Source organism: Simochromis diagramma, unplaced genomic scaffold (genome assembly GCF_900408965.1).
Source record: "Simochromis diagramma unplaced genomic scaffold, fSimDia1.1 OVJJ01000557.1, whole genome shotgun sequence".
Lineage (NCBI taxonomy): Eukaryota > Metazoa > Chordata > Actinopteri > Cichliformes > Cichlidae > Simochromis > Simochromis diagramma.
The window spans coordinates 3039325-3064668 of NW_024387156.1; the positions used below are offsets into that span (position 1 = coordinate 3039325).

A 25344-nucleotide genomic window follows, 5' to 3' on the forward strand; every position below is an offset into this window, starting at 1 on the left:
CCCTCTTTAACCCCTGACTATAGCACATGATTGTGCCTCTTTGATCTCTTTTTATGCGACGTCCCCTGGTGATTAATACATGAACAGGATTGACTTTCACGTGTTACTGTTCAGGCTTAAATCAGTTTGATGTTTGAAGGCCCACAGTGACGTGAAATAATGACTTCTCCCATATCCCTTAAACCAAAAATAATGAGCCTCTTTTAAATGTAAGCAGTAGAAAGTACAGCTATTTGTTTAGAAATGTAGAGAGAAAAGTAAAAGTAAAAGCTGTCAGAAAAACTCAAGTAAAGTAAAGATACCTGAAAAGTACGGTAACAAATACTTTGTTACTTTTACTGGAGTATTGTTTAACAGTAGTATCTGTACCTCTACTTAAGTACAGAATGTCTGTACTCTGGCCAGCACTGTGGAGAACATCCTGTATTGTGCCGGTACAAAAAGTCTCCAGCTGAACTGAACGACTACAGACCAGTAGTCAAGAAAACCTTAAAGCGGCTGATTATGACACCAACTGAAACTCGAGGTAAAAAACAGACTTCCCCTTCAATCTGCATACAAACAACACATTGAAGTGAATGATGCTGTCCTCTACATGCTTCATCATGTCCTAGCTCATCTGGAGGAATCTGGCACTTTTATGAGAGTTCATTTTTCAAACGCTTTCAATACTATTCAACCAAATATACTCAAAGACGAGCTCACAAAGATGGGAACAGATTCTTCCTTTGTTTTCTAAGTCACAGACTACCTGACAGAAAGGCCACAGTTTGTGAGACTGGGGAACTTTGTTTCTGGAATGTTAATAAGCAGTATGGGAGCGCCACAGGGGACCGTTCCAGGTCTATTTCTTTTTCACATTTTATACAGCACACTCCTGCCACATCCAGAAATACTCAGATGATGCTGCCATTAGTGGCATGCATCAGGAATAGACAGAATCTAAATACAGGGATCTTGTAAAAGCTTCCAGTGACTGGAGTCACAAAAACTGCTATTATATTGAACACCTCTAAGACGAAGGAAATGATAGGAAAGTTCTGAGCAGTAACAAGTATAAATATCTACGTTTACACCTAGATAACAAACTAGACAGTTGATGCCATCCTGAACAACTCCAATAACCCAATTTATAACATCTTCATAGACGAAAAACCCCCCAAATCAATACTGGAAGTCTCCCGTTTGTTGTCAAACGGAGAAATACAGAAAATGATTCACCCCCACAACCATCAGGCTTTTCAATTCTCATACAGTTAGCAGATATATGATTTTTCCCTCTGAGATCAATAGTTATTCTTATTATTTCTTATTCTTATGGCCTGGATGATTGAGAACCGACACAGACACGTCACGCTCACTGGTTTTCATGGAAATGTGGAGGAGCACACCCCCCGGAAACAGTGCAGTGCCAGCAGAAAATGAATCGGAAGTATTACTTTTCTTTTTTCGTGAGTTTATTTTTCAAATCATTCTGCACTTAGTAGTGTTGAATGCCCCAGCCGTGCGAAATCACAGTGTCGACCGTTTGTGGAATGAATAGGCTTATCAGCTTGATTTGATGAAACAGGGTGCCGACTGTGTGGAAAACGTTGCACCGGCTGAGAGCAGACTGATGGAGAAGGCAGAGCGGTCCTGCCCCCCTCAATGACCATCTTCAGCTGCTAGCGATAAAAGTTCTCGCTGGCGACACTCTAACTATGGGCCAGTACCATGAAATCCCTTAACTACTGCTGCCACTAAGTCGGTCGTGGAACTCTTTCACAATGCCCGGCTGCTGGTACAGCTGGAAGTTCACAGTAGCCTGATAGTAACGTTACAGGCCTGCTTTTACCATCTCGAAATTTCTTGGCAGGTGAGAGCAGGCCAGCTAGCACTGCTAGCGTTAGCCTTTTCCGCACTGCACCTGTAGTTTTTGATAGTGCAGTTTTTTCCTCTGGCCACACCTGTGCATTGACATCTACCAACTGGAGGAACATTTAACTTCAAAAAGTATTTTTATGGGATTCTTATCGGCGAAGAGAGAAGCGGGCATAAGCTAAAATGGTGAACTGGAGGCGGCTGCTGCGAATGTCCAACCGATCATTTTTGGCCTTCATATTCATCTTCTCCATGTCCACCACTTGCCTCTACTTCATTTACGTGGCTCCCGGAATAGGTTAGTAATCAGCAGTTTACGCTAACTACCTAAGACGGTAACAGTTAATTTAATTACGTTTGAAATACCCTCTGCACCTTAACCATCTGCTGCTGTTGTAGCTGATAGCGACCTTGTTTACCGTTAGTAACAGGCTCACTGTTTCAAGTGTGATACCAGGCTCTTAGGTTTATTTGGACTTAGTAATTTTGCTATGTTAATCAGTCAAATGTGTCTATTGACTATTGAATTAAAACATTGAAATAATAAAATACGCACAAGAGGGTAATGTTTTGACACTAATTGTCACTACATTGCTGGTTTATGAATGGGATGGAATGATTATTATTTTATTTGTATTATTTTATATATTTATTTTGCACATAGTGTTATTTTGGTGAAATTGAAAAAAGTATTGTTAGGTATGGGCGCTGAATTCTGGAACTGTGTTGTAATGTTTGTTAAACTGATTATATTTTATCCCAGCATTTGAGCAATATTGCTTAAGACTTTCCAAAACTGCCTTACCTGAAAAAACTTATTTCAATATTCTGTTTAGATCTACTTTTGAATGAAGGCAGATTCCAGACTTAATCAACTTAGTAGCATATTTCCAGTCCTTTTATGTATCTGACTGGTTGTATAGTAGCAGCACCACCCCTTTCATGCTAACATGCTCACACCTAGATTGGGAAACCCTTACTTAACTTACTAAGCTGGCAACCCCCTTTGCTGACAAGTTGATAACTACTTCTGTTGGCATAGCTGAAGCCAGTTAAGGAAAAGAGATCCTGGATATTTGAACTTGCTCTGTAGTAGGGCTACATCTATTGACTATTTTAGTAATATAGTATTCTATCAATTATGCAATTGATTGAGTAATCTGATAAGAATTACTTTTGTGTTATTTGTGAGCAATAATAAATATTCAAAGAGAAAAAACACGGGTAATTTAAAATTGGCTGCTCATATGTTTGAATTTTAGAAATTGCAGTGCATACATTAGTGTATGCACTGTGGTTTTTATTGAGGGGAACAAATTCTATTTTTCCCTCGCTTTAATTGTTTTTAACTACAGCTTTCTTTAAATACAACTGTGTTGACTAAAGAATGGGCTAAATTATTGAAGACCCAAAGTATCAATAACCAACATTACATTGAAAGCACTGCTTTTGTTAGTGGAGAAATTAAGAAAACAGATATATTATCTCTACATAAAAGTTGTCAGCATAAAAGAGCCTGCATGTGAGGGGCGGGTGTGGCACAGCTCTGTCTCACACACACACCCGCAGACCCTGGTCTTTGTGAGGATGGTGGAGAGAATTAAATGTTCAAAAGTTTGGTTGTGCTTAGCTGGAGTCAGTGCTGACAGTGCTTATTGCCTCAAATGCAACAGGCCATTTGTTTGTAATGGCAGAAACACAAGTATTCTGTGGAAACGTTTAGTGAATGTCCATCATATTCAGTCTGAGTTTTTGACTGCCTACCTTGTAGTCCATCTGGCATTGCTCCAGGTAAGTTATGTTAGCCACCTAGAGCACATGTGCACAATTAACTATATTACTGGTTATTTTATCTAAAATATAAATGTGGTTTATGGTTTAAAAGTAACTACTAGTAGGTTGATTCTTATGAATACGTACATTCAGTATGAGATGGTCAAAATGTCACCTGAACTGAAGTTCAATACCCAATGCCAGTTTCAGATCACTCAGTGATTTGGAGGCTGCAAAGTATGACAACATTAAGCCAATGCATCCCTCTGTTGTGTTTTTGTTTGTTTTTGACAACACAATGATTGTGTCTACACACATACACATCATGAAGAGTAAAGAGGTGAAGCAGGTATTGAGACGTTGAGCTCAGGTGGAGTGAAATAAAACAGTTTTTTTTAGGGTCCAAAACAGTGGTACTGTAATCACCATTAAAGTTTAGTGGTAGTGGTAGGCCTTTATCAAATGTAAAATTTAAAAAAGCTAACTTTGTAGCTGGTCCTGTCCACCACGTTTAGTTTTACACAGGGAAGATCTACAGTAAAGCTACAAAAGTTGGATTAAAATATGCAGATCAACTGATACTGATTCATCTGATACCATGTTTAAATTAGCTGAAGGCCAACGACAGCCGCAATGACACCTGCTGACAGACATGTCATGAACACACACCAGTTTTATCCAGGATATAAAATATTGTTTATTTTAAAAGATCTGTTTTTTCTCTTTTGAATATTTGTTCATGCTCATCAATAAGACAAAGGTCTTTCATGTCTGATCATATCAGACTCAAATCTTCATGCTTGAAGCATGAACAGGCTCTCAATGCATCTAACCTGGTGGCACACGACATTGCAAAGTTAAAGAAGCCCCATTTGTGCCCCAGTATCACAAGTGATGGTGCTGCCTCCATAACAGAAAAAATCTTGGGGTCATAAGGAGAATCCTTGAGGAAGGTCCAAATGCAACTCGGAACCATTGTTTTCTGCATCAGCAGGCCCTGGCAACAAAGGATATGGTTCCCGAGCTTCCAGAGACATTAAAAGTCATCCAAGTGGACTACATTAAATGGAGCTTAAGATGTTTTTAAAACTGTGCCAAGATGTTGGCAGTGAGCATGTGCAGCTCTTGTATCATGCAGAGGTATGCTGGCTTTGGTGGGGAAAGGTGCTGTCCCGTTTTTATGAACTACGATCGGAAATAGCGGTCTTTTTGGTGTAGAACAGTTCGCCTCTTGCAGATCTGTTTGGTAATACTGTGCAGTTCAAGCTGCACAACATTGTCATTCAAAAAATTTGATGTTGGAAAATTTGGGGTCGTAGTTTGTCATATGAAGGTGATGGTGGGTCCAAAAGCCAGGTAGAGAACCACTGATCTATAGAATACAAACTTTATTAATCGATAGCTACTACCCTAAAATGTTTACTTTTAATGTTACATGTTTAATTCTGACTCTGCTGATATCTTACAATAGAACTTGTTGTTGTTGTTGAACAAGGAGGCACTCCTTGTCTATTGCATAAAAATAACATTAAAAAAAAAATTATGATGATTTTGGGTTATTGTTGTTGTTGTTGTTGTTATTATTAGAATATTTTATTTCAAATTTGAATACATTTCTAGATTTTATAAATTCTGTGTATTACTCTAATAATTGCTCAATAGAAAAAAGCAAAATCATAGGTAAGACTTTTTACGCCAACTTCCGATTGAGTGAAAGGTGATCTTCTCACTCATTTCTCTGCATTCAAACGTCTTCAGGAAAGGGTCTTCAGTTGTCACGCTGAAACCCCTTTCAACTGAAACAGATGATATCAGAAGTATCTCACTCACAAAGTGGGCTGTTGCTCAGTGATCCAAAGTCATTTTTTAAGATAAAAGTGTATTTTGTGTTCGATTTGGAAATCAAGGTAATGGAATCTGGAAGAAAAGTAGAGCTATCAGGAGATTTTAGACTTCATGTGTCCATCTGCTGACAAATTTTATTAAGATGGTGATTTCCTTTTTCAGCAGGACTTGAACAGAACTACCATAACTACCCAAAGGTTTACTGACTATATTACTACTATATTATTACAACTTCCATTAGGGATTTCTGGGACTCTTCACCATGTAGTTTTAGAACTGAAGAAGCTTCTTGGATAAGAAGTGAAACATCTTAAAGAAGTCCAGTTGCTTTCTTTTGAAGCTCCTTAGACTACCATGACTTGGATGACTGAGAACCTATGCAGACATATATGGTGGAGGAGGGGGGGGGGGGTTTCATCAGTGATCTAAGTTCCTTCTTATTAGACTTCGTAATGGACAGGCTGACAGATTAGGTCAGGTGTGAGTCTCCGTAGACTATGATGTTTGCAGAGAACATTATGATCTGTAGTGAGAATGAAAGTCTGGAGAGGTGGAAGTATGCACTGGAGGTAAGAGGTGGGCGATAGCAAGAAAGGATACCAAGAAAAGTGAAAGCAAAGATTTACAAGATGGTAATTATTAGTATTTAAAAGTTTGAATGTGTAATTTTTTTGAATTTATGTAATTCACTAAGTCAGTAACACTAAATTCTATATGTCTGCTCTTTCCATCAGCCAACACATACTTCTTCATGGTGCAGGCTCAAGGCATCATGTTGAGGGACAATGTGAGGACCATCGGCCAGATGATCAGATTGTATACAAACAAGAACAGTACTCTTAATGGGACAGGTGGGTTGTATAAGTCCTCACTTTGACTTTGTATCTAGCCAAGAAATGACATGTCAAAAATCAGTATATAGTATAAAGAGTTTAGAGCAATTGTCTGCATAATGCTGACTGTACAGACATAGCCACTTAAAATTGCTGGGTGGTCTGTGACAGGACTTCAACAGATCCTTGCCCAGTTCTTGGCTGATCCATGGCTCATAAGCAGGATTTTTCTATCCACTTCTTGGATCTACTTGATGAGTTCCACAGCTTTAGAAGTAACTCAATAACCTTTTAAAACTTTCTTGATTGACAATGAGTGTGGCAGTAATCAGGCCTCAGTGTGGCTAGAGAAATTGAACTCAGCTTTCCAAAGATGTGATACACCACAGATAATTTATGTTAGAACAGGAGAAAGCAATCACGTTTTCCACACAGAGCCATTTAGTTTTTGTGTGTTTTTCCCTTAATACTAAACGCCTTCAGTTTGAAACTGAATTTTGTGTTAACTTGTGTTATTTTTGTAATATTAAATTGGAGATCATCAGGGTCTTTATGTCTTTAAGACATTCCTGCAGTTCATTATTTGGTGTTTTAAATCTGGCTTCATGGATGGATAAGTTTGGGTTTCATCTGCATAGCAGTGAAAAATGTATGCTTAGGGAATCATGTAATAATATAAATAGAATTTGTCCTGGCACTGAACCCTGTGGAAACCCATAATTAACCCTAGTGTGTGAGGAGTACCCTCCATTTACATGAACAAATTACAGTCTGTTAGATTTGATTCAAGCACTGCAGAAACGTAACTTTAATACCTACACCATGATCTAATCACTGTAATAAAATATTACGGTCAACATTATTGAACTCTGCACTGCTATGCTACTATGAGTCCGCTCTCAGAGACCATAAAACCTTTTGTAACCTTCACTAAAGCCGTTTCTGCACTGTGATGACCTCTAAAACCTAACTGAGACTCTTCAAATAACCCATTGCTTTGCTGATGATCAGTTAGTTGTTTTACGACCATGTTTTACCATTTCAAGAGTTTTTGCAATAAAAGGAATGCTGGAGAATAGCCTATAAAGCCCTTTTTCCATTAGTACCTATTTTGTTCGACTTGGCATGGTTAGCCACAGTTTTCAGGGTTTTCCATTAGGTCACTTACTTTTTAGTACCTGCTTGCCTGGGGTTCCAAGCGATCCAAGCAGGTACTAAAATCTGATGTCGTCAGACGATTGGCTGGTCATTAGCATCACTTGATGAGTCATCAGAGCATCTCATTGACGAAAATTTAAACTGTCATTAAAACCCGGCAACGAGGGAAAAGGCTGCAAAAAACAACGCCATGATCCCCAAATTTGACAAAAAACAACAGCTCAAGCAGGTATATCAGGAGGTATATTCTTTCCTCAACCTCCACCTTTTTTGTAGCCTTCGTGTCGCATATTATTTACATCGTGGGACGTTGCAATGACAAAAGCCATGCACGTTCGGTAGTACTGGATTATAACGGAAAACCAGTTGATCCGAGTGAAGTTGTGGCAATCCATGGCGAGTCAATCCAAATAGGTACTAATGGAAAAGGGGCTTAATTAGCAGACATCTGGGTCAAGTGATGGCTTTTCCAGTAACAGTTTAACTACTGCCAGCTTGATGGCCTGTTGTACATAGCTGATTAATATAAAAAAAATATAAATATAATCTTGATTATATTTAAGATTGTAGCTGTGGGCCACTAGTGTGTCATTGTTCAGCTGGCATGGTGGTGAGAACTCATAATCATCACTTATAAGGTGACAAGTGATGCCAAGATATACCTGGTAGGGCAGGGCAATATGGCAAAAATATTTATCATGATATATATTTGAAAATTTGCGATAACGATATAATTGACGCGAGACAAAATACTTTACAACTCTACAACTTTATTAGTGCAAAAAAAAAACATCAATGTATTTTCACTTAAACAAGCAGCTGCATTTTATGTGGATTAAAGTTATATAAAGATTTAACAGTCCAAATGCAAATTCCTCGCTGACAGTTTAACCAAAAGGCATTTCCAGTGGAAATTGGCCTGCATATCCTGATCCTCATAACCATTTATAATATCCACAAAACTTAAAAAGAGGTTATACACACACAATACGGTAATATTATGTTGAAGCACAGTACGTATCACTCCGCGAGGCTCCTGCCTACGGTAGCCGTAATGCTCCAACAGTCCATTAAGCGGTGCTCTGGTGTGTATCTGACGGACGAAAGCCAAACCAGTTCCACACCACTGAAGTTGCAGCATTTTTACAATCCAGTTCTGGTTCCTTTGTTTCATTCAACGATCCGCTTTCACCCTTCTCATTCTGCGTTGCCACCATGCTTTTTCCGCCATGTGCGTATGAAAATAAAGGCACTTCTTATATGCGTTTTACCCATATTCTAATCACGATATTTCCCTAATACCTGGTATATTTAAGATTTAAGTAATGGTAGGACTTTTTTGAGCAGTCTTGTAGGAATGGGGTCTAAAAGACACGTTGATGGTTTGGAGGAAGTAATTACTGAAGTTAACTCAGAAAGACCAATTGGAGAAAAGGAGTCTAAATAAATATCAATGATATTGGAAGTAGCTCTAGATAATGTTACGTCTGTGAGATGGTTATGAGTATTTGTTTTCTCTAATGGTTACTATTTTATTTGTAAAGAAATTCACGAAGTCATTACTAGTAAACCTTAAGGAATGCTTGGCCACAAGAGCTTTTGTCAGCCTGGAGCAATCGGGGACCAAAACCAAGCTTCTGATTTGTAGATGGCCTGCTCTCCTGAGCTACAGCCACGCCTGCAGCTAAAAATTATTTTGGTTCCAAAGTAATCTTGCTGATTTTTTTTATTTATTTATTTTTTGATTAGTCGATTAGTCCTATTCTAGGCTCCAGTATATACTTTATCTCACCTTTTCAAGTCTGCCCACCTGTTAAAATAACCTTATTGTCTCTTCCCACAGCAAATTAAAGTAATCACCCATGAAACATTAATTTGAAACTGATCAGCACCTGCCATGGTACAACAGATGAAAATTAACCTGATGGCTAAATATGACATGTTAAATTTGATTTTAAATGGTCATTAATATGCACCACTAATACTTCAATTAAAAAAAAATCATACTTCATTAATTATCAACTGATTGTGTGAATCCTGTTAATTGTTCGAGCTTTTTGTTGAATCACATCCATTCAAGAGTGATTCAAGAGCTCATCAGCTCTCCTATCACCTGATTGTAGATTGTAGCTTCATCAATCTTGTTTTTCATATTCGCTTCCATTGAATGCAGGGCAAAAGTTTTTATTTTATTTGTGGGTCCAGATAATCGTGGGTCTAGAGCAGCAGCAGTGATTGGTTTGCTTGGGTTATCATCTTTGATGATGACTTTCTAACCTCAGTTTTATCTGAATTAAGAAGCAGAACATTAGAGTTCATCCTGGTCTTTATGTCTTTAAGACATTCCTGCAGTTAAACTAATTGGTGTGTGTTATCTGGCTTAATGGATGGATAAAGTTGGGTGTCATCTGCATAGTAGTGAAAGTAGTGAAAATGTGTGCTATGCCTTCTGATGATACTGCCTAATGGAAGCATGTATAATGTAAACAGAATTTGTCCTAGAACTGAACCCTGTGAAACTCCATAATTAATCTTAGTGTGTTAGTAAGACTCTCCATTTAAAATGAACAAATTGGAGTCTATTAGATAGATATGACACAAACCGCTGCAGCAAAGTACCTGTAATACCTACAGCATGTTCTAATCGCTCTAATAGGATATTATGGTCAACAGTATCGAATGCTGCACTGAGGTCTAGCAGGACAAGCACAGAGATGAGTTCACTGTCAGAGGTCATAAGAAGATCATTTGTAACCTTCACTAAAGCTGTTTCTGTGATGAGCTCTGAAATCTGATTGAAACTCTTCAAATAAGCCATTCCTCTGCAGATCATCTGTTAGCTGTTTGACAACTACTCTTTCAAGGATTTTTGAAATGAAAGGAAGGTTGGAGATTGGCCTATAATTAGCTAAGACTGCTGGGTCAAGAGATGGTTTAAGTAATGGTTTAACTACTGCCAGCTTGAAGGCCTGTGACACATAGACGATTAATAGAGATTGAAGCATTAATTAATGGTTGGACTTATTTGAGCAGTCTTGTAGGAATGGGGTCTAAAAGACATGTTGATGGTTTGGAGGAAGTAATTACTTCCTCCAAAGTCAGAAAGCTCAACTGGAGAAAAAGAGTAAATAAATATCAATGATACTGAAAGTAGCTGTAAGATAATGTTACATCTGTGAAATGATTATGAGTATTTTTTTTTTTCTTTAATGGTTGGAAGTTTATTTGTGAAGAAGTTAATGAAGTCATTACTAGTTAATGTTAAAGGGATGGTTGGCTCAACAGCGCTCTGACTTTTTGTCAGCTTGGCTACAGTGCTGAAGAGAAACTTAGGGTTGTTCTTATTTTCTTCAATCAATGATGAATAGTATAAGGTTCGAGCTTTAAAGAGGGCTTCCTTATAATGGAGCAAAAGTATTTCTCCAGGCTAAATGATGATCTTCTAAAATTGTGATATGCCATATTCTCTACAACTTCTGAGTTATCTGCTTTACTGTGTGCGTTTGAGAGTTATACCAGAGTATGTGTAGAACAAGGTGACTGTGGCCTGTAGTGTAACGCTCGGTAGCAAAATCCCCAGTAAGACTAGGAAGGATGCCGAACTATTCTATTGTATTGCTCTGTTTCATTGAGTCACACAAGCAACACTAATCACATTTAGTACAGAAGAGGTAGTAAACTTGTAGTACTGGATAACAATTGTACAACAGCAACCGGTTGTGATTGCCTCAGTCATTGTTGTTCATAGTAGTGCTTTTACTTCTTCACTGGAACATTAAGTATATCAATGAGCCAGTGAAAGGGTACTACTCTGACGCATTTAGCATTTGCTTCGGGGGCCATATTACTATGTAGCTGGGATAAAGTTGTACCTTATTTTGGTTGTTTATACTACAGATTATCCTGATGGCACTAACTCCAGTGAATACCTGGCCCAACCAACTACTTACCTCCCTGAGAACTTTACCTACGCTCAGAACCTCCCTTGCCCAGAACGATTACCTTCTATGAGTGAGTACATTGATATCAGAAGATAAGTGTTAAAGTGGCTCAGTAAGATTTTGGGGGGGGAAAGGGGAAAAAAATATTTTGTAGTTTTTTTTTTTTTGTTTTTTTTTTAAGTTTTTCATTCCAAGTATATTTGTGGAATAACCTCCCGCTTAAAAATAATCTCCTCAGAGGGCCTTATGGAAGTAAATATGACAGAGGTCCCTATGGAGGTGATAGAAATGAAGTTCTCCAAGTTTTTTGGCGTCGAGTTTGGAGGCCAGTGGAAACCAAAGGACTGTAGACCTCGCTGGAAGGTGGGTTTTACAAGTCTCGTAATTGTATATTGTAAAGACTAATGATGAAACATACTAAAACATTTGTATTGGCCGGTATGGCTTCTGGCGGAACTGCAGCTATAGATGATTGTAGTAATCAAATAATCTATCGACTATTTCATTGATTAATCGAGTAATTCGGGAAGAAAGGCATTAATGACAAATAAGTGAATCCAGCATGTGTCACAAAAAACAAACCTTTTGATTGTGCTTATGTGGCATATTAAAATGTAATTTTCAAAAATAAATTTAGTATCTTGACTGGAAGTTGGAAGCCGGAAGTCTGCTTTTCTTTTGGCTTTGGATAATTTTTTGATTTGCCTCAGTTGTGGTGGTATATTTAGCCAAAATGATCACCAATTCTTCCATTTCCAAATTTGTCCAGATAGTTTTCTTGGCTTAAAGTGGGCTATATGCAACAGTAAGCATGTGAAGTGTCTACGATGCCTTATTTGACTCTATTGAAAGTGTTTTCCTATTAAATTAAATTAAATTGAATTAGATTAAGGAATAAAACATTCAAACAGTCGATGAACAGCAAATCAGTGACAGTAAAATTTATTTTTGTTCAAACTATGCAAAATCCTGCATGTTCTTTACATGGCACAGGAGATTGTTATTCCTGCTTTGTATGTTACTATTAGTAAATACTCTTGTGGTTGTTCATGTCACATAACCAAAGAAATATTTTACTCTCACAGAGAATAAAAGTAAAGATGGTATCAAGATCCATGTTATGCATGCTAATACCTTATTCTACTATAGATATAATCCTAATGATTTTCCTACAAGAAAGCATTTGTTGATAACAGGCAATAAAAACTCCCTTTTAACTGAAGCAAAACTCTGAAAGATCCAAACTCAAGGTGGGCAGGCATCTGCCACAAACTTTGTGGGGTGAAAGAGGAAATGAGTAGTGAGAAACTATTACTGAGTATATTTGTTGGGCTACTAACTTCAGTTAATAACTGCACATTGTTGTGCTGATTCTTACCCTGACATCTATAGGTGGCCATCCTTATTCCATTTAGAAATCGCCATGAACATCTTCCCATCCTTTTCCAACACCTTATCCCCATGCTTCAGAGACAGCGACTGCATTTTGGCTTCTACGTCATTGAGCAGGTACAGTGAGTTGTCTGTTAATTGCACTGAAGGGTATACGGTTATTATTCAGCTGAATGTGATTCTTCTGAGCTCAGCATGTGCAAAAAGCATTTTCCAAGGAATAGCTCCCAATGAAAACCAATTGTAGGGATGAACTATTACCACACGACATTCTTGATACTAGGACTGCAACTTTTGATTGTAGTAATCGAAATAGCAACAATAAATATTCAAAAGTCTTTCAAAGTGAACTTTCCTGGTTGGGTTAAACTTTGTTGGGTTAAATGTTTTCTAAACTAGTTTCCATTTTAGAAATTGCAATGTTTAACTGCATACATCTGCCAGAAAAGTAAACTCCTTGATTGTTCCATATCATTTTTTTAAAAGAAAACATTTTGTTAAATGCAAAAATATGTAAATAAAGTACAGTCAAAGGTCTAAGTCAAATATAATAATAAATATATGCAATAGATTTTTTTCTTCCTTTTCAAAATCCTGTTCTGTCTGTCTAAGGCAGAACGGGGGGGGGGGAGTAGAGTGGCAGGGGGTAAATGGATACAGATCAAGGACAACCGGGCAATCCGCAGCCCCCAAGAGTACCTAAAACCTAAGGCCATGCATCTCGGTGATATCTGTGCGCATTCATCTGAGCAGGAGTAGGACGGGTGCCCACAGCCAAAGGGTGGGAGTCCCAGACAACCAGAGGTCACGGGCAGCTGACTACACTAGAGGCCGGCCACCCTGGTGGAAGCAGGGTCCCAGGGCTCCAGGCGCACAAGAACTGCCCGATACTCACCTTCATCCATGTGCAAGGCATACAGGGAAATACTACAGCCGACCACCCCCACAAAGTAATGGGATTGATCAGTGGGGATCAGAGAGGAACAAATTCATTCTTTTTTTCCTTTTTTTCCTTTTTTTTTTGAGGAAGCAGATGTTCTCTCCAGACTGATGTGATCTATGAGTACATTTATTTATTTATTTTTATATATCCAGTTCATAATGATAGTTTTCTTAGCAATGCATAAGAAATCAATCAATCAATCAATTTATAAAGCACTTTAAAACAACCACAGCTGACACAAAGTGCTGTACATTGGAACCATAAAATAAAATTACATAAGATATAAATAAAAGCCAAATAAAAAGAAAAAAAAAAATTGAATAACTAAGTCTCACTGAGGTTAAAAGCCAAAGAATAAAAGTGGGTTTTAAAACGTGATTTAAAAGTGGACAGTGAAGGGGCCTCTCTAACTTGCAAGGGCAAATTATTCCAGAATTTAGGAGCCACGATAGAAAAGGCCCTGTCCCCTCTGAGTTTCGTCCTGGATCTCAGTATGCCCAGGAGCAGCTGGTCAGCTGACCTAAGAGACCGACAGGGTGTGTGGGGATGAAGAAGCTCAGCGAGGTAAGGTGGGGCAAGATTGTGAAAGCATTTCAAAACAAACATAAGAATTTTAAAATGAACTCTAAAAGACACAGGCAGCCAGTGCAGTGAGGCCAGGACAGAGGTTATGTGCTCTTTTTTTACGAGTTCCTGTTAGGAGTCGTGCAGCAGCATTTTGAATCAGCTGCAGACATGAGAGCAACGACTAACTGACCCCCACATAAAGCGCCTTACAGTAGTCCAGGCGGGAAGAAATAAAAGCATGGATCACTATTTCAAGGTGCTGCCTCGAAAGAAAAGATTTTGCTCTTGCCAGTTGCCTTAAATGATATAAACTGGACTTCACCACTGCTCTGATTTGGTTGTCCAACTTAAAACCAAGGCTAGTAACAACAAGTTTAAAATAAACTTCCAGAGGTCCCAAATCTGCAGAGGAGGACTCACAGGGACCACTGGGTCCAGTGGCAAATAAATTTGGCAGTCATCGGCATAACGATGAAATGCGATCCCATGCCTTCTAAGGATAGAACCCAGAGGCAATAAATACAGTAGTGGCCCTAAAATTGAGCCCTGTGGGACACCACATGACAGGGGAGCAGAGGATGATTCGGAACCGAGAAGGCTGACAGAGAAAGTTCGATCTGACAAATAAGACTTAAACCAATTGAGTGCAGTGCCACCAATACCTACTACATCACTTAATCGAGAAATTAGAATATTGTGGTCTACAGTGTCAAAAACAGCAGTTAGGTCAAGCAAGACAAGGACAACATGGTTACCAGAATCACATGCCAGAAGGATGTCATTAAAAACTCTTAATAATGCAGATTCTTTGCTATGAAGGGTTTTAAAACCTGACCGAAAAACCTCAAAGATGCCATTATCATCTAGAAAATCTTTCAGTTGACTAAAAACAGTCTTCTCTAAAACCTTGGAAAGTAAAGGCAGCTTGGAAATAGGCCTACTTTGCTAAAACTGAAAGTAAGGGAGCATGTCACATAGATCAGTGTTTCCCAACCTTTTGGAGCCAAGGCACATATTTCACATTAGAAAAATCACATGACACACCACCAAACCAAAATGTGGCAAAAAGCATATTGATAATGTTTCCCTGTGCACCAGGTATCGCTGAATTGGCTCGGTTTGTCCCCAGTATACCATTTTTGAACACACAGTGCTGTCGGCCAATGTTATTTTGGCCGACAGCACTGCACATAAAACTGTACACAACGGTAGACTGGTGCATAATAAACAATTGAATAATGCAAAAAATAGAGATTTCTTTTATGGTAAACAGAGAGAGAGAGAGAGATGTGGAAGAAGTGTGATTTTATTGTGGTGGAGCAAAACAGCGAAGCTAAGACAAAATTCATGACAATGTTTTTCAAATGTAAAGCGTAGTTTTGATCTTCTAATGCTGCTGGTTCAGTGAATTCTGGTCACAGTGATGAAACCTGCAGCTTCAGAATGTGTGAGATATCTGCTTTCAGCACCGACGACGTGTCCGCGTACGTGACCCGACAGTTGTTTTTACATCTGTTTGCAGAATCTGTTTACCTGCTCTTTAATCATTTGCTGTTTTTGCTGTTTAGTGGTTGTCAAAATAGTTTTGTGAGCTTTAAGCTGAGATTCTGGTGTTTCTGGTAAAAACCCACCCCTAGTAATTGTCCTATAGACATGTCTATTATGTGAAAGTAGAAAGAGACGTATGTGTAGATACAGATCAGCTGACTCAATACAGCCATGCCGTGTTGTTTTGGTAGTGATAAACCTGCTGCTTGCAGAACTCCATGTGCAGCGTCTAAAAATCTTTATGCAGGATTTCCAGGAATGCCAAGCGTGCGTCAAAGTTGGACTGTTTTTTGTTTGTTTTTTTTGTCTATGGACAGCAAAATGTCCACCATGTCGCCATTTGGTGGAGAAGCTGGTTCTGGTGAGTTTTCAGGGGGGCTTCAATTCGAGGACGCTGTTCCTTTGCTGCTGGAGGGAGTCAGTGCCTTGTTACCTGGTTTTCCCATAACAATGCACTCGAAACACTCGTCAATAAATTGCTGAACTCTGTCCAGGTCTTCTTTACAATCCTCCTGAGTGGTGAAGTCGTTTAGATATGTATGCAATCTAAACTAAGGCATAAAGAAATGTGCCTTTACTCTGTCTTCTTGGAAGACTTACTTACTTCGATAGAAGGCAAAAAGTGTTCTGACAATGTTTTATCTCCTGGTAGATTTGTTTAAGTGTGCTAGTGAATGAGTCAGTTTGTGTCTGTAAGCATTTAAAGGTGTGTTGTAGCTGCAGTGAAGAAAAGTGAGCATATCAGTATTCTGAAGTTTTTGTGCAAGACATTACGATGGTCTAGATGTTATTTAATATTAATAATAATTTAGTGTCCAGCCTAAAAACCCAGTGTCTCAAAGTTTTACTGGCCCATGTGCATTTTTGCTGATCTGTGAAGAAAGTTTTATTTTCATAGTTTTAAATATTAATGCAATTTAATTAATGCAGTATTTTTATATTATATCACTTTCAATCTAAAAAATGTTGGGAAAGCTTGTGAAATAAATATGGTCTAGTACACCCATGCTTCCATTTAGAGTTACCCCTGTTTGCTTCCATGTGAAACAGGATAGCAAGCTGTTAACCGTTCATCTGCATTTTTCAATACAACGTCTGGAGGCTTACTGTAGATTGCTCTCCGTTCTATCTAAGAAGTAAGCATTACCTAAGTGCTGCCATGGTTGCATCGGAGAGCACCTTTTTGCTCCAGAGGATACACCAAACATCCTCTTTGCTTTTTTCCTCATCAGTACCAGCTATACTACTACTTCTTCTCATGAACTGCTCTTTGTGTGGTCCCTGACCCAGGACCAATTTGCCATGGGAGACCCCACCCCCCCCAACTATTATAAATACTGCTAAAATCCATGCATCCATCCTCATAGTAGTTTGATGCACTGATGTAGTGCAAAAGTTACATATAGTTAGGACTGATAGTGGGTTTTTTGCCTAGTTCATATGTTAAAGTTATTGTTTTACTGTGAGCTATGCAATTTGCTAATTGCATTGTTTCAGATCTCTTGCTTGCTTTAAATAAGTGCTAATGTAGTTTACTAAACTGAATTGTTATTGGCAAAAAATAAAAAACTGCACCATGCTCACCAGAAATGTGTACTTTTTAGAGTGGAAGCCAGCCATTCAACAGAGCCATGTTATTTAATGTGGGATTCATGGAAGCTATGAAGGACTTGGACTGGGACTGCTTGATTTTCCATGATGTTGACCATATCCCTGAAAATGACAGAAACTACTATGGTTGTGGTCAGATGCCACGCCACTTTGCTGCCAGGCTGGACAAATACATGTACATGTGAGTGTGTGGAAAATTTACCAGACTGGTAGGATAATAATTTAATTGCAACAGACCTGGAATTATTAACCAACTAGAAAGTTTCTGATTTTTATTAAACATGTGTTCTTTTGTTGTTTTCAGTCTTCCATATAGTGAGTTCTTTGGTGGTGTGAGTGGGCTCACTGTGGATCAGTTCTGGAAGATTAATGGTTTTCCCAATGCATTTTGGGGTTGGGGTGGAGAGGATGATGACTTATGGAACAGGTGAGTTACCAACTACGTTGTGTTCTTACTTTACTAGCTACCGAGGAAGCTGCTAGATAAAATGCTGAGTTTGCAATGTGTGATCTACTAAAAACCTTGGACAAGTAGCCACTGTCCAAAAAATGACTTTGAAATGCCTTCATAAAGCCTGGACAGCACCTAAAGAAACTAGGTGAAGTTCTGGCCTCCATGTAGCAAAATATAGAGAAATTTGGGGTCATTCAAGACTTTTGCACAATATAAGAGTCTGAAGAAATCTTTAAAATATTAAATTGCAACCTAACAGAGAAAAGGAAAGAAGGACATACTCATAATTGAAACTGAAGTCTGAAGAAGTAACAGCCCAGCAAACAATAGTCTCAAAAATAACCTCCACATCTGGTTTGGGATCTATGAGGAAGCTTGTGTGCAAGAATATAATTTTTCTGTATTTAATTTTCTTTTAAATTGTATCTGTTTATTAGATTAAATTAAAATGGAACACAAGGAAAAGCTGTTTACTGGAAATAGTTTTGGTGATTTGCAGTGTAAAATGTCTGAATGGTCAAACTGCCTGTTAAGTTTATTTTACATTTTTAAAACATAACTTTTTTTTTTTTTTTTTTTACAACGAAAGCTGTCAAAAGAATGTGAAATTCAATTCAATTTTTAAAAGTCTCTGTCAATGCATTTCGGACAGTTGATCCATTCTGTGCTCCAGATGGGTTGATTGCGTTAAAACTTTTTAATCGTGATGATGCCATTGATACGTTAACACTTACAGACCTAATTATGAGGCAAAGACCCTACAGTAATACTGAGAAAATCATCTGCAGCTAACTATCCAAGTCAAAGTTTTTTTTTTTTTTGGAAGAAATCTCTTGGTGACACTCTGCAATTAAGTTAAAGGGGCTTGTTTATAGTGGAAAGTAGATACGCCCCAAAGGACGGAGGAGGGGACTCCCAACCGCTGACTGCTAGCTGAAAGTTGGCTGTCAGTTAACAGACAGCCGACTGACATCTGGCTGAAACCGGCAATTTTGAGTGGCTGTTTCTATACCAGGGATTGAACCACCAACCTTCCGACTGACAAGCCCCTCCTGCAGTGATGTACTGAAAAACATTTGTTCACACAATTCAGCAACGTCGTTGACATAAGTTCTGAATGTTTATACATTTTGCATGCACGAGATAGAAAACAGAAAAACATATTTTTGATTCCCGTGCTTAAAAAGTCCAATATAAATTCAAACTTGTGCACTCAATAATTAAAATAATAATAATAGGAATAATTAAAAGCCCATAATTATTATTGATGTTATGTATACACTAATATTGGTTTTAATTCTGTAAATAGTGATGCAGCTTGATTACCTTGCAGGGTTCAGTATGCCGATCTGAATGTGACACGACCAGAGGGGGAGATTGGCAAGTATAAATCAATTCCTCACCATCACAGAGGAGAGGTGCAGTTTCTTGGGAGGTAAAGTTTCTTTTTTCATATTAAAAAATACATTTACAAAATGTCCTAACTCTAATGAATAATATCTTTTTTAAAAAAGCATTAAACCTTTAATTTTAATTTGAGTTTATTTTGTTTTGATTCTAACTGCAGCAGATCTAACATCCTCTAGATAGTGCATACAAATATGTTGTACACAAACATAATTTAGAAAAAAGAGCAGAGCAGGCCATCCAGTAATTGAAACATAGGTTTGTTGGATTATGGTTTCCACCGGTCTGTATCTTTGTACCCTGATGTGTTCACTTGTCTATGGGTCTGTTTATGAGAGGAAACTGTATGCACAATTTAAAGTTGCTACAAGAGGTGTTTGTATTAACTTCAGACCTTCTTAAGTCACACCATTGGTAATGGTGTTGAGGTCTTAGAGTGCATCTACTGTATCTGCCTTTACGCTGATCTGCACACCATCTGCAGTACACACCAGTGTAACATGGCGGAAATGTTATGGCCTGGGAATGTGGAACCATGTGAATTTTTTAATAATTGCATAATAAAATAATGCGATTGCTGATGGAAGTAGCAGGATGAATTCTGAAGTATACAGGGCTATACTCCCTGCCCAGATTAAGCTAAATACTGCAAAATGTAACAAATGGTGCTTCACAGTACAAATGGATAATGACCAAAAGTCTACTACAAGTAACCCAAGAGTTTCTTAGGGCAAAGGAATGAGATATTCTTTAATGATCAAGTAAGTCAACTGATCTCAATCCAACAGAGTTTATGATTTTCAGTGACTGAAAATAAAGCGACACAGTTCAAATAGTCGACAACTGAAGCTGTTTGCAGTAAAGGCCTGCAACCAGTAATCATTTTCAGTATGATCAGTTTCTCTAATTACTGTAGAAATTTGGCCGTCTGTACCTGACCTTGTTGAGGTTCGGAACGTTTCGGTCAAGTTCAGATCTGGACTTTTATTGGGCTGTTGCAATACCGTGGTTCCTTTCTTTCATTTTCAGTCATTCTGTTCTATATTTAGTAGTCAGAGGGAGAGAGCCCCATGTTTGACTCTAGAATACTTTGCTATACAGAGGAGTTCATGGTTGACTCACAAGTCCAAGTCCTCAATCCTCCAAGTCTGTACTTGATAGTGTGTTTTTGTTAATATGCTGTTTTCACAAAATTTGGCCTTGTGAATTAAAGCCAATCATCTTCACTTCTGGTCTTATCTGTGGTATGTTTATATCTAACTTTGCAAAACCGAGCCATGTGGGGTTTTTTTTTTTTTTGGTTTTTTTTGGGGGGGGGGGTTTAGAGAGAGAAGGGACTTTCTCCTGGCAACCCTTCCAGACAAGCCATACCTGTTTAGTCTTTGTGTAATTGTACTGTTATGAACTCTGGTATTTAACAGTAACTGGGGCCTGTGGAGTCCAAGATGCACCTGAGTGCTCCAGACCAGCAAATTGACTAAACCTCTGCTTTTGTAAATGTGTTCACATTTGCTGATGATCAGTTACGCAAGTATATTTGATTAGCAGCACCTGTTTGCTATGCAGTCCATTGGGGTGGTGTAGAGAGGCAGAAATACAAAAGTACTGACCAAGCATTTCCGGACCTGACTATATTTAGATAACTGTTACCTTAATGTTGGACCAGTTTAGACACTTTGGGTCTAATAACCTGATGCTTCAATCTCCTAAATGCCCAAATAGGAGTAGAGCAGGTAGAGTGTACTGATACTGTGTCACTTTTTTGTTTGTAGGTATAAACTCCTAAGATATTCCAAAGAGCGGCAACACTTGGATGGTCTCAACAACTTGCGTTACAGTCCACACATCTCGCTTAGTAGTCTCTACAAGAACATCTCTGTGGACCTTTATCCTGAGCTTGCCCCTATCACAGAGTACTGAACTGACCCAGCCACATCTTCCTGCACTCCCTGAGCTCACCCTGTTCTCTTCCAGTCTGACCTCCTGGTGTTATCTTCAGCAGTTCAGAGGTAAAGCTGTGGAGAAGAGGAGGTGGCACAGGCTCTGAGGGATAAAGAGAAGCGCCATATAATGCTGCCAAGAAATCTTGCTGTGGAAAAAATCCAATCCAAATAAAAAAGTTTTTTTGTGTTTCAAAGGCAGTGGCTAGTTTCTAAAGATGAACAATTCATTCTGTGTGTCAGTTGAAAAATGTGTGGGTGTGCTGAGTGTGAATTGATGGGTTTGTTGCTGCATGTCATTTTGTTTGTACCAGCTTAACTACAAGTCGACATTAATCTTGAGCAGCAGTTATCTCAACTCTAATGTTTACTGCAAAGCCTTAATGTGGCAAAACCACAGCTCCCTGCTCTCGGCTCTGCACTGCTTCACGTCTGATGTATAAAACCATCACCTTACAAGCCAATAAACATGTTTTGTTTTTTTTTCTCAACTTTTATTTCATTTGTTTGATACATATCATTTTGTTATAACAGTAATCTTTTTAAAAGAGGGACACACTGTTAACATTTATATACATATATATGTATGATGTACATTTTTTTTTCTTATTTTGATAAATTGTATTTATTTTCTGTTTCAGGATGTTTAGTATTTCTCTTTTGTCTTGTTTTTTCTCCTGCACTGCTGCTGAATCTGCATGAACATGTATGTAAATATCAGCCTCTTAATGATCACAGAACACAGATATGTAAATAGTCTTTGAATGCTTGAGCAAATACAGTGATATTCCAGTGGATATGAATTTTATTTTGGCAGCTACCCTTGATTTGAGTATTTAATAAGAGTGAATCATTCCTTTCCAGCTGGAAGTTCTAACGATGTAAGATGTTTGGGTCAAAAAGCATCCACATCTCATTATTTGTTAGCATCTTTTGCATGCCTTAATTTTTTTTTTTTTTTACACTTTTTTTTTTTTCAAACATAAATTAATTTCATCAGGTAGAGATCTGCGTATTTAAATTATTTAATTTCTATTTTTTTAAATGTGCACTGTACAAATAAAGGTTAGATAAAGCATGATTAAGGCGCTCCATGACTTTGTAAAAAGAGCATGGCTGGCCATCGTGTCCACACAACATGCTCAGTACAGGTTCATGGTTTCACATAAGTCTATATTTTTTGTCTCAGATGTTTTTGTTTTTTATGGTTTTCTATGCTTTTGTTTGTTTTTTTTCCAAGTGCTGGACGAGATGATAGACCTCTTTATTGTACTGTACCATGTAATGAAGCATGGCAATTTGATGTGTGGATGATGTGTCTGGACTGTGGCTTTAAATGTTTTGGGCCTTCTTTTTAATTTCTTCCAAAGTTGCCAAGCAGTGAGAAGAGCCAGAACGAGAGAACATTGGTGTGAGCTTCTCATAGGTATTCATGCTGTGAAAACAGGTTTTTTTTTCTAAACCTAAGCACTAGAGAGCGTAATGATAGAAATGTGTACACAGAATTTTTGGTGACATGTTGACCGTTATGATTCTCTGTGTCGCTAGGATTTAAATTTGACCATGATTTGTATGTTTGGAGATTTTATGTTGTTAAATAGTTCTCTGCCCACGTTTGTCCTGGACTTTATTTGCTGATTATTGAATCCTGTTAAACGGCTTCAGAATGAACCTCTTACTCTCCTATACATGTGTCAATTTGTTCTTTGGTTGTCAGCCTAAATGGTGTTCCTGCTTTGGATTGTCCACTAATTTAGAGCATTGGTGACCAAATATGTTTACCTCTGTAACTGCGATTCATGCCTACCTAGAGACCAGTTAGTCAGAATAAGATATGAACACAAACTGTCCAGCCTGATTTTGTGTAAATGGGTACCATGTAAGAAAAAAGACCAAATCAGTGATTTGCAAATTAAACCTTGGATTTAATGCAAAATTGTACAACGGCATATCCATATAGTATAACTAATTTTAGTGTTTTGGTTGGCCGGAAATTGTTGAATGTTTCAATCTGTAGATCCTCAGGCAATATTGCAATAAAAGCACACAATTATTTAGGGAAAAATGAAGAATGCATCAGCATCAGATTCATTTAAACGAAAATCAATTCGTTTAAAACTTTTAAACATATACATCGTTGCGTTCTATTTTTTTCTATGTGGTTTTCAACAGCTGGTGAGGTTTGCCTCTTGTAAAATTGGAAGTGGAAGGAGATGGCTTATATTATGTTAAAAGTTTGAAATCTGCAGATAAACTGCGTAACAGATGTTTAAGGTACTTTTGCTAAGAAGTAACTCTTAAACAAGAAAAAATTAAAATACATCAAAACGACTGGCAACAGATGATGCATTATTGCTTGCATATTTATATTTTTTTAAGTTCATAGAAAAGTTATCTTGATCGCTGAAATTAAAATATCCCACTGATGGAGAGAATTTTGTTTTATATTTTCTGTATGCTCCATGTTTTTGAGCTGGAAAGACTAGTGAGAACCTACAATCCCATCCAGGCTCAGGTTTCAGAAACACTCTGCTTTATCACAGAGTAGGATCTGCAGGATCTAAAGGCATGCACTTGTCTTTCTTGTGACTCTGCTGTCATTTTTTGTTTTTGGTTATATTTTGTATTAATGTGATCCTCCAGTGACAGTACTAATGCCTTAATTTCCAACTTGTAGAAAAATATTAAAATTTTGGGAAGCAGTATTCAGAATAAAAACCTTGTTTCACATGGGATTGGATTAGATCATCTGGTACATTAACTTGCCCCATGTCCATTATCAGTGTACAACTGAAGTTTATACCCCTTTGCTGGGATATTTTTTGTGGTGCTAAAGCCTAACACAAGCATGCTAACTGGAAGAAAATGGAAACTGTATGTAGTTCAAACAGCCAGATAGACTAAAGACCTATAGGTAGGTGTGGTTGCTGACTGAATCCATTGCAAATCTCTAGTATATTTTGTTTTGTTTTTTGCTTTAAGTCAGTCTATGTAATAAGAGTATTTTCCATTATGAACTAAGAGATGGTCTGACAGGGCAGCTAACATATAGCTCCTTTAGGAGGTGACTTGACTGGCCAAAACTGATCCATATACAGAAGTAGGTGAGAGTTTTCTTGATTGTCAGCTCACTGGGTCTCAGTATCAGGTGAAACTGACTTTTCATCACATGATTATCAGTAGTCTAAAAGTATGTAAGGTTGTTCAGGTAATGTGTTCACCATTGGGCAATGGTTATTCTATTTGTAGTATTTGTGCCTTGAGTTTTTATGTTACTTTATGACTTTACATTTTTAGCATAGATATTAAAAAATGTTCTATTTTACTGAATTATCAATGATTTTCACCCTTCATATTAATTATATGAAGTCTAAAAGAATATGCAGTATGTTTTTCATGTTTCAGATCCAAAAGGTTTTGATGGAATGTTTTGCATACTTTGTCCTCTCTTGCCTTGATGTCCTGTCATCCTTTAATGATCTACCATGACTAACTGTGGGTCATTTTTAAGAAAATCTTGCCAACGATGCACTAAGACTGAGCTGTCAGGGCAGTGGACATTTTATCCATGTCCTTTGTAGCTGAGGTGCCTTTAAAAATGATAAATAAATAAACAATCTGTGTTTCACATCCTTCCAAGAGAATATAGTTTGAAGGCAACTACGTATTTTGTGCAAAGATCCTCAAGCTTTGAGGCTAATCAAAGCAATGGCTACACCTTAAAACATATTTTATTTTCTTCATTCTGTATGGCTCGGTCTTAAAATACATCTGCGCACAAGATATTGTAGGCCATAACTAGTTTCCATGTGCATGAAGACAAGCAGAAACGAGGTTTTGCTTTTATGGCTGGCACAGGTGGTAACTTTCCACTGTGTAGAAAGCGGTTACTAAGAACCTGATGTGATGACTTTATGACCTTGACAGTTTGGGACGTTCATACCTCTTTGGGTGTTTGCCAGTAAGTTCACCATTTTAGTGATAAACCGTCAAGTTCGTTCATATGGTGAAAAAAACCCAAAATATGTTAAGTTGCTGTTGTTTATAGCTACAGTGGTTGTTATTTCAGAGT

The 25344-nt window shown here is 37.9% G+C and overlaps 1 protein-coding gene across 1 annotated transcript; it reads left to right on the forward strand.

Moving 5' to 3' along the window:
• The first annotated feature begins 1396 nt into the window (after positions 1–1396).
• Positions 1397–23610, forward strand: b4galt6 (UDP-Gal:betaGlcNAc beta 1,4- galactosyltransferase, polypeptide 6). The gene is made up of 9 exons (XM_040048436.1): positions 1397–2158; positions 6213–6329; positions 11367–11480; positions 11649–11773; positions 12803–12919; positions 17465–17652; positions 17776–17898; positions 19259–19360; positions 21105–23610. The coding sequence occupies exons 1-9, from the start codon at positions 2044–2046 to the stop codon at positions 21250–21252; spliced, it is 1149 nt and encodes a 382-aa protein (XP_039904370.1). The 5' UTR covers positions 1397–2043; the 3' UTR covers positions 21253–23610.
• Positions 23611–25344: the final 1734 nt, after the last annotated feature.

Excerpts from the sequence above, each read along its gene's own strand:
- b4galt6 (XM_040048436.1), top strand. The coding sequence starts at position 2,044 with ATGGTGAACTGGAGGCGGCTGCTGCGAATGTCCAACCGATCATTTTTG. Across the intron at positions 2,159-6,212 it reads TTACGTGGCTCCCGGAATAG|CCAACACATACTTCTTCATG; the intron begins GTTAGTAATCAG and ends TCTTTCCATCAG. Across the intron at positions 11,774-12,802 it reads ACTGTAGACCTCGCTGGAAG|GTGGCCATCCTTATTCCATT; the intron begins GTGGGTTTTACA and ends TGACATCTATAG.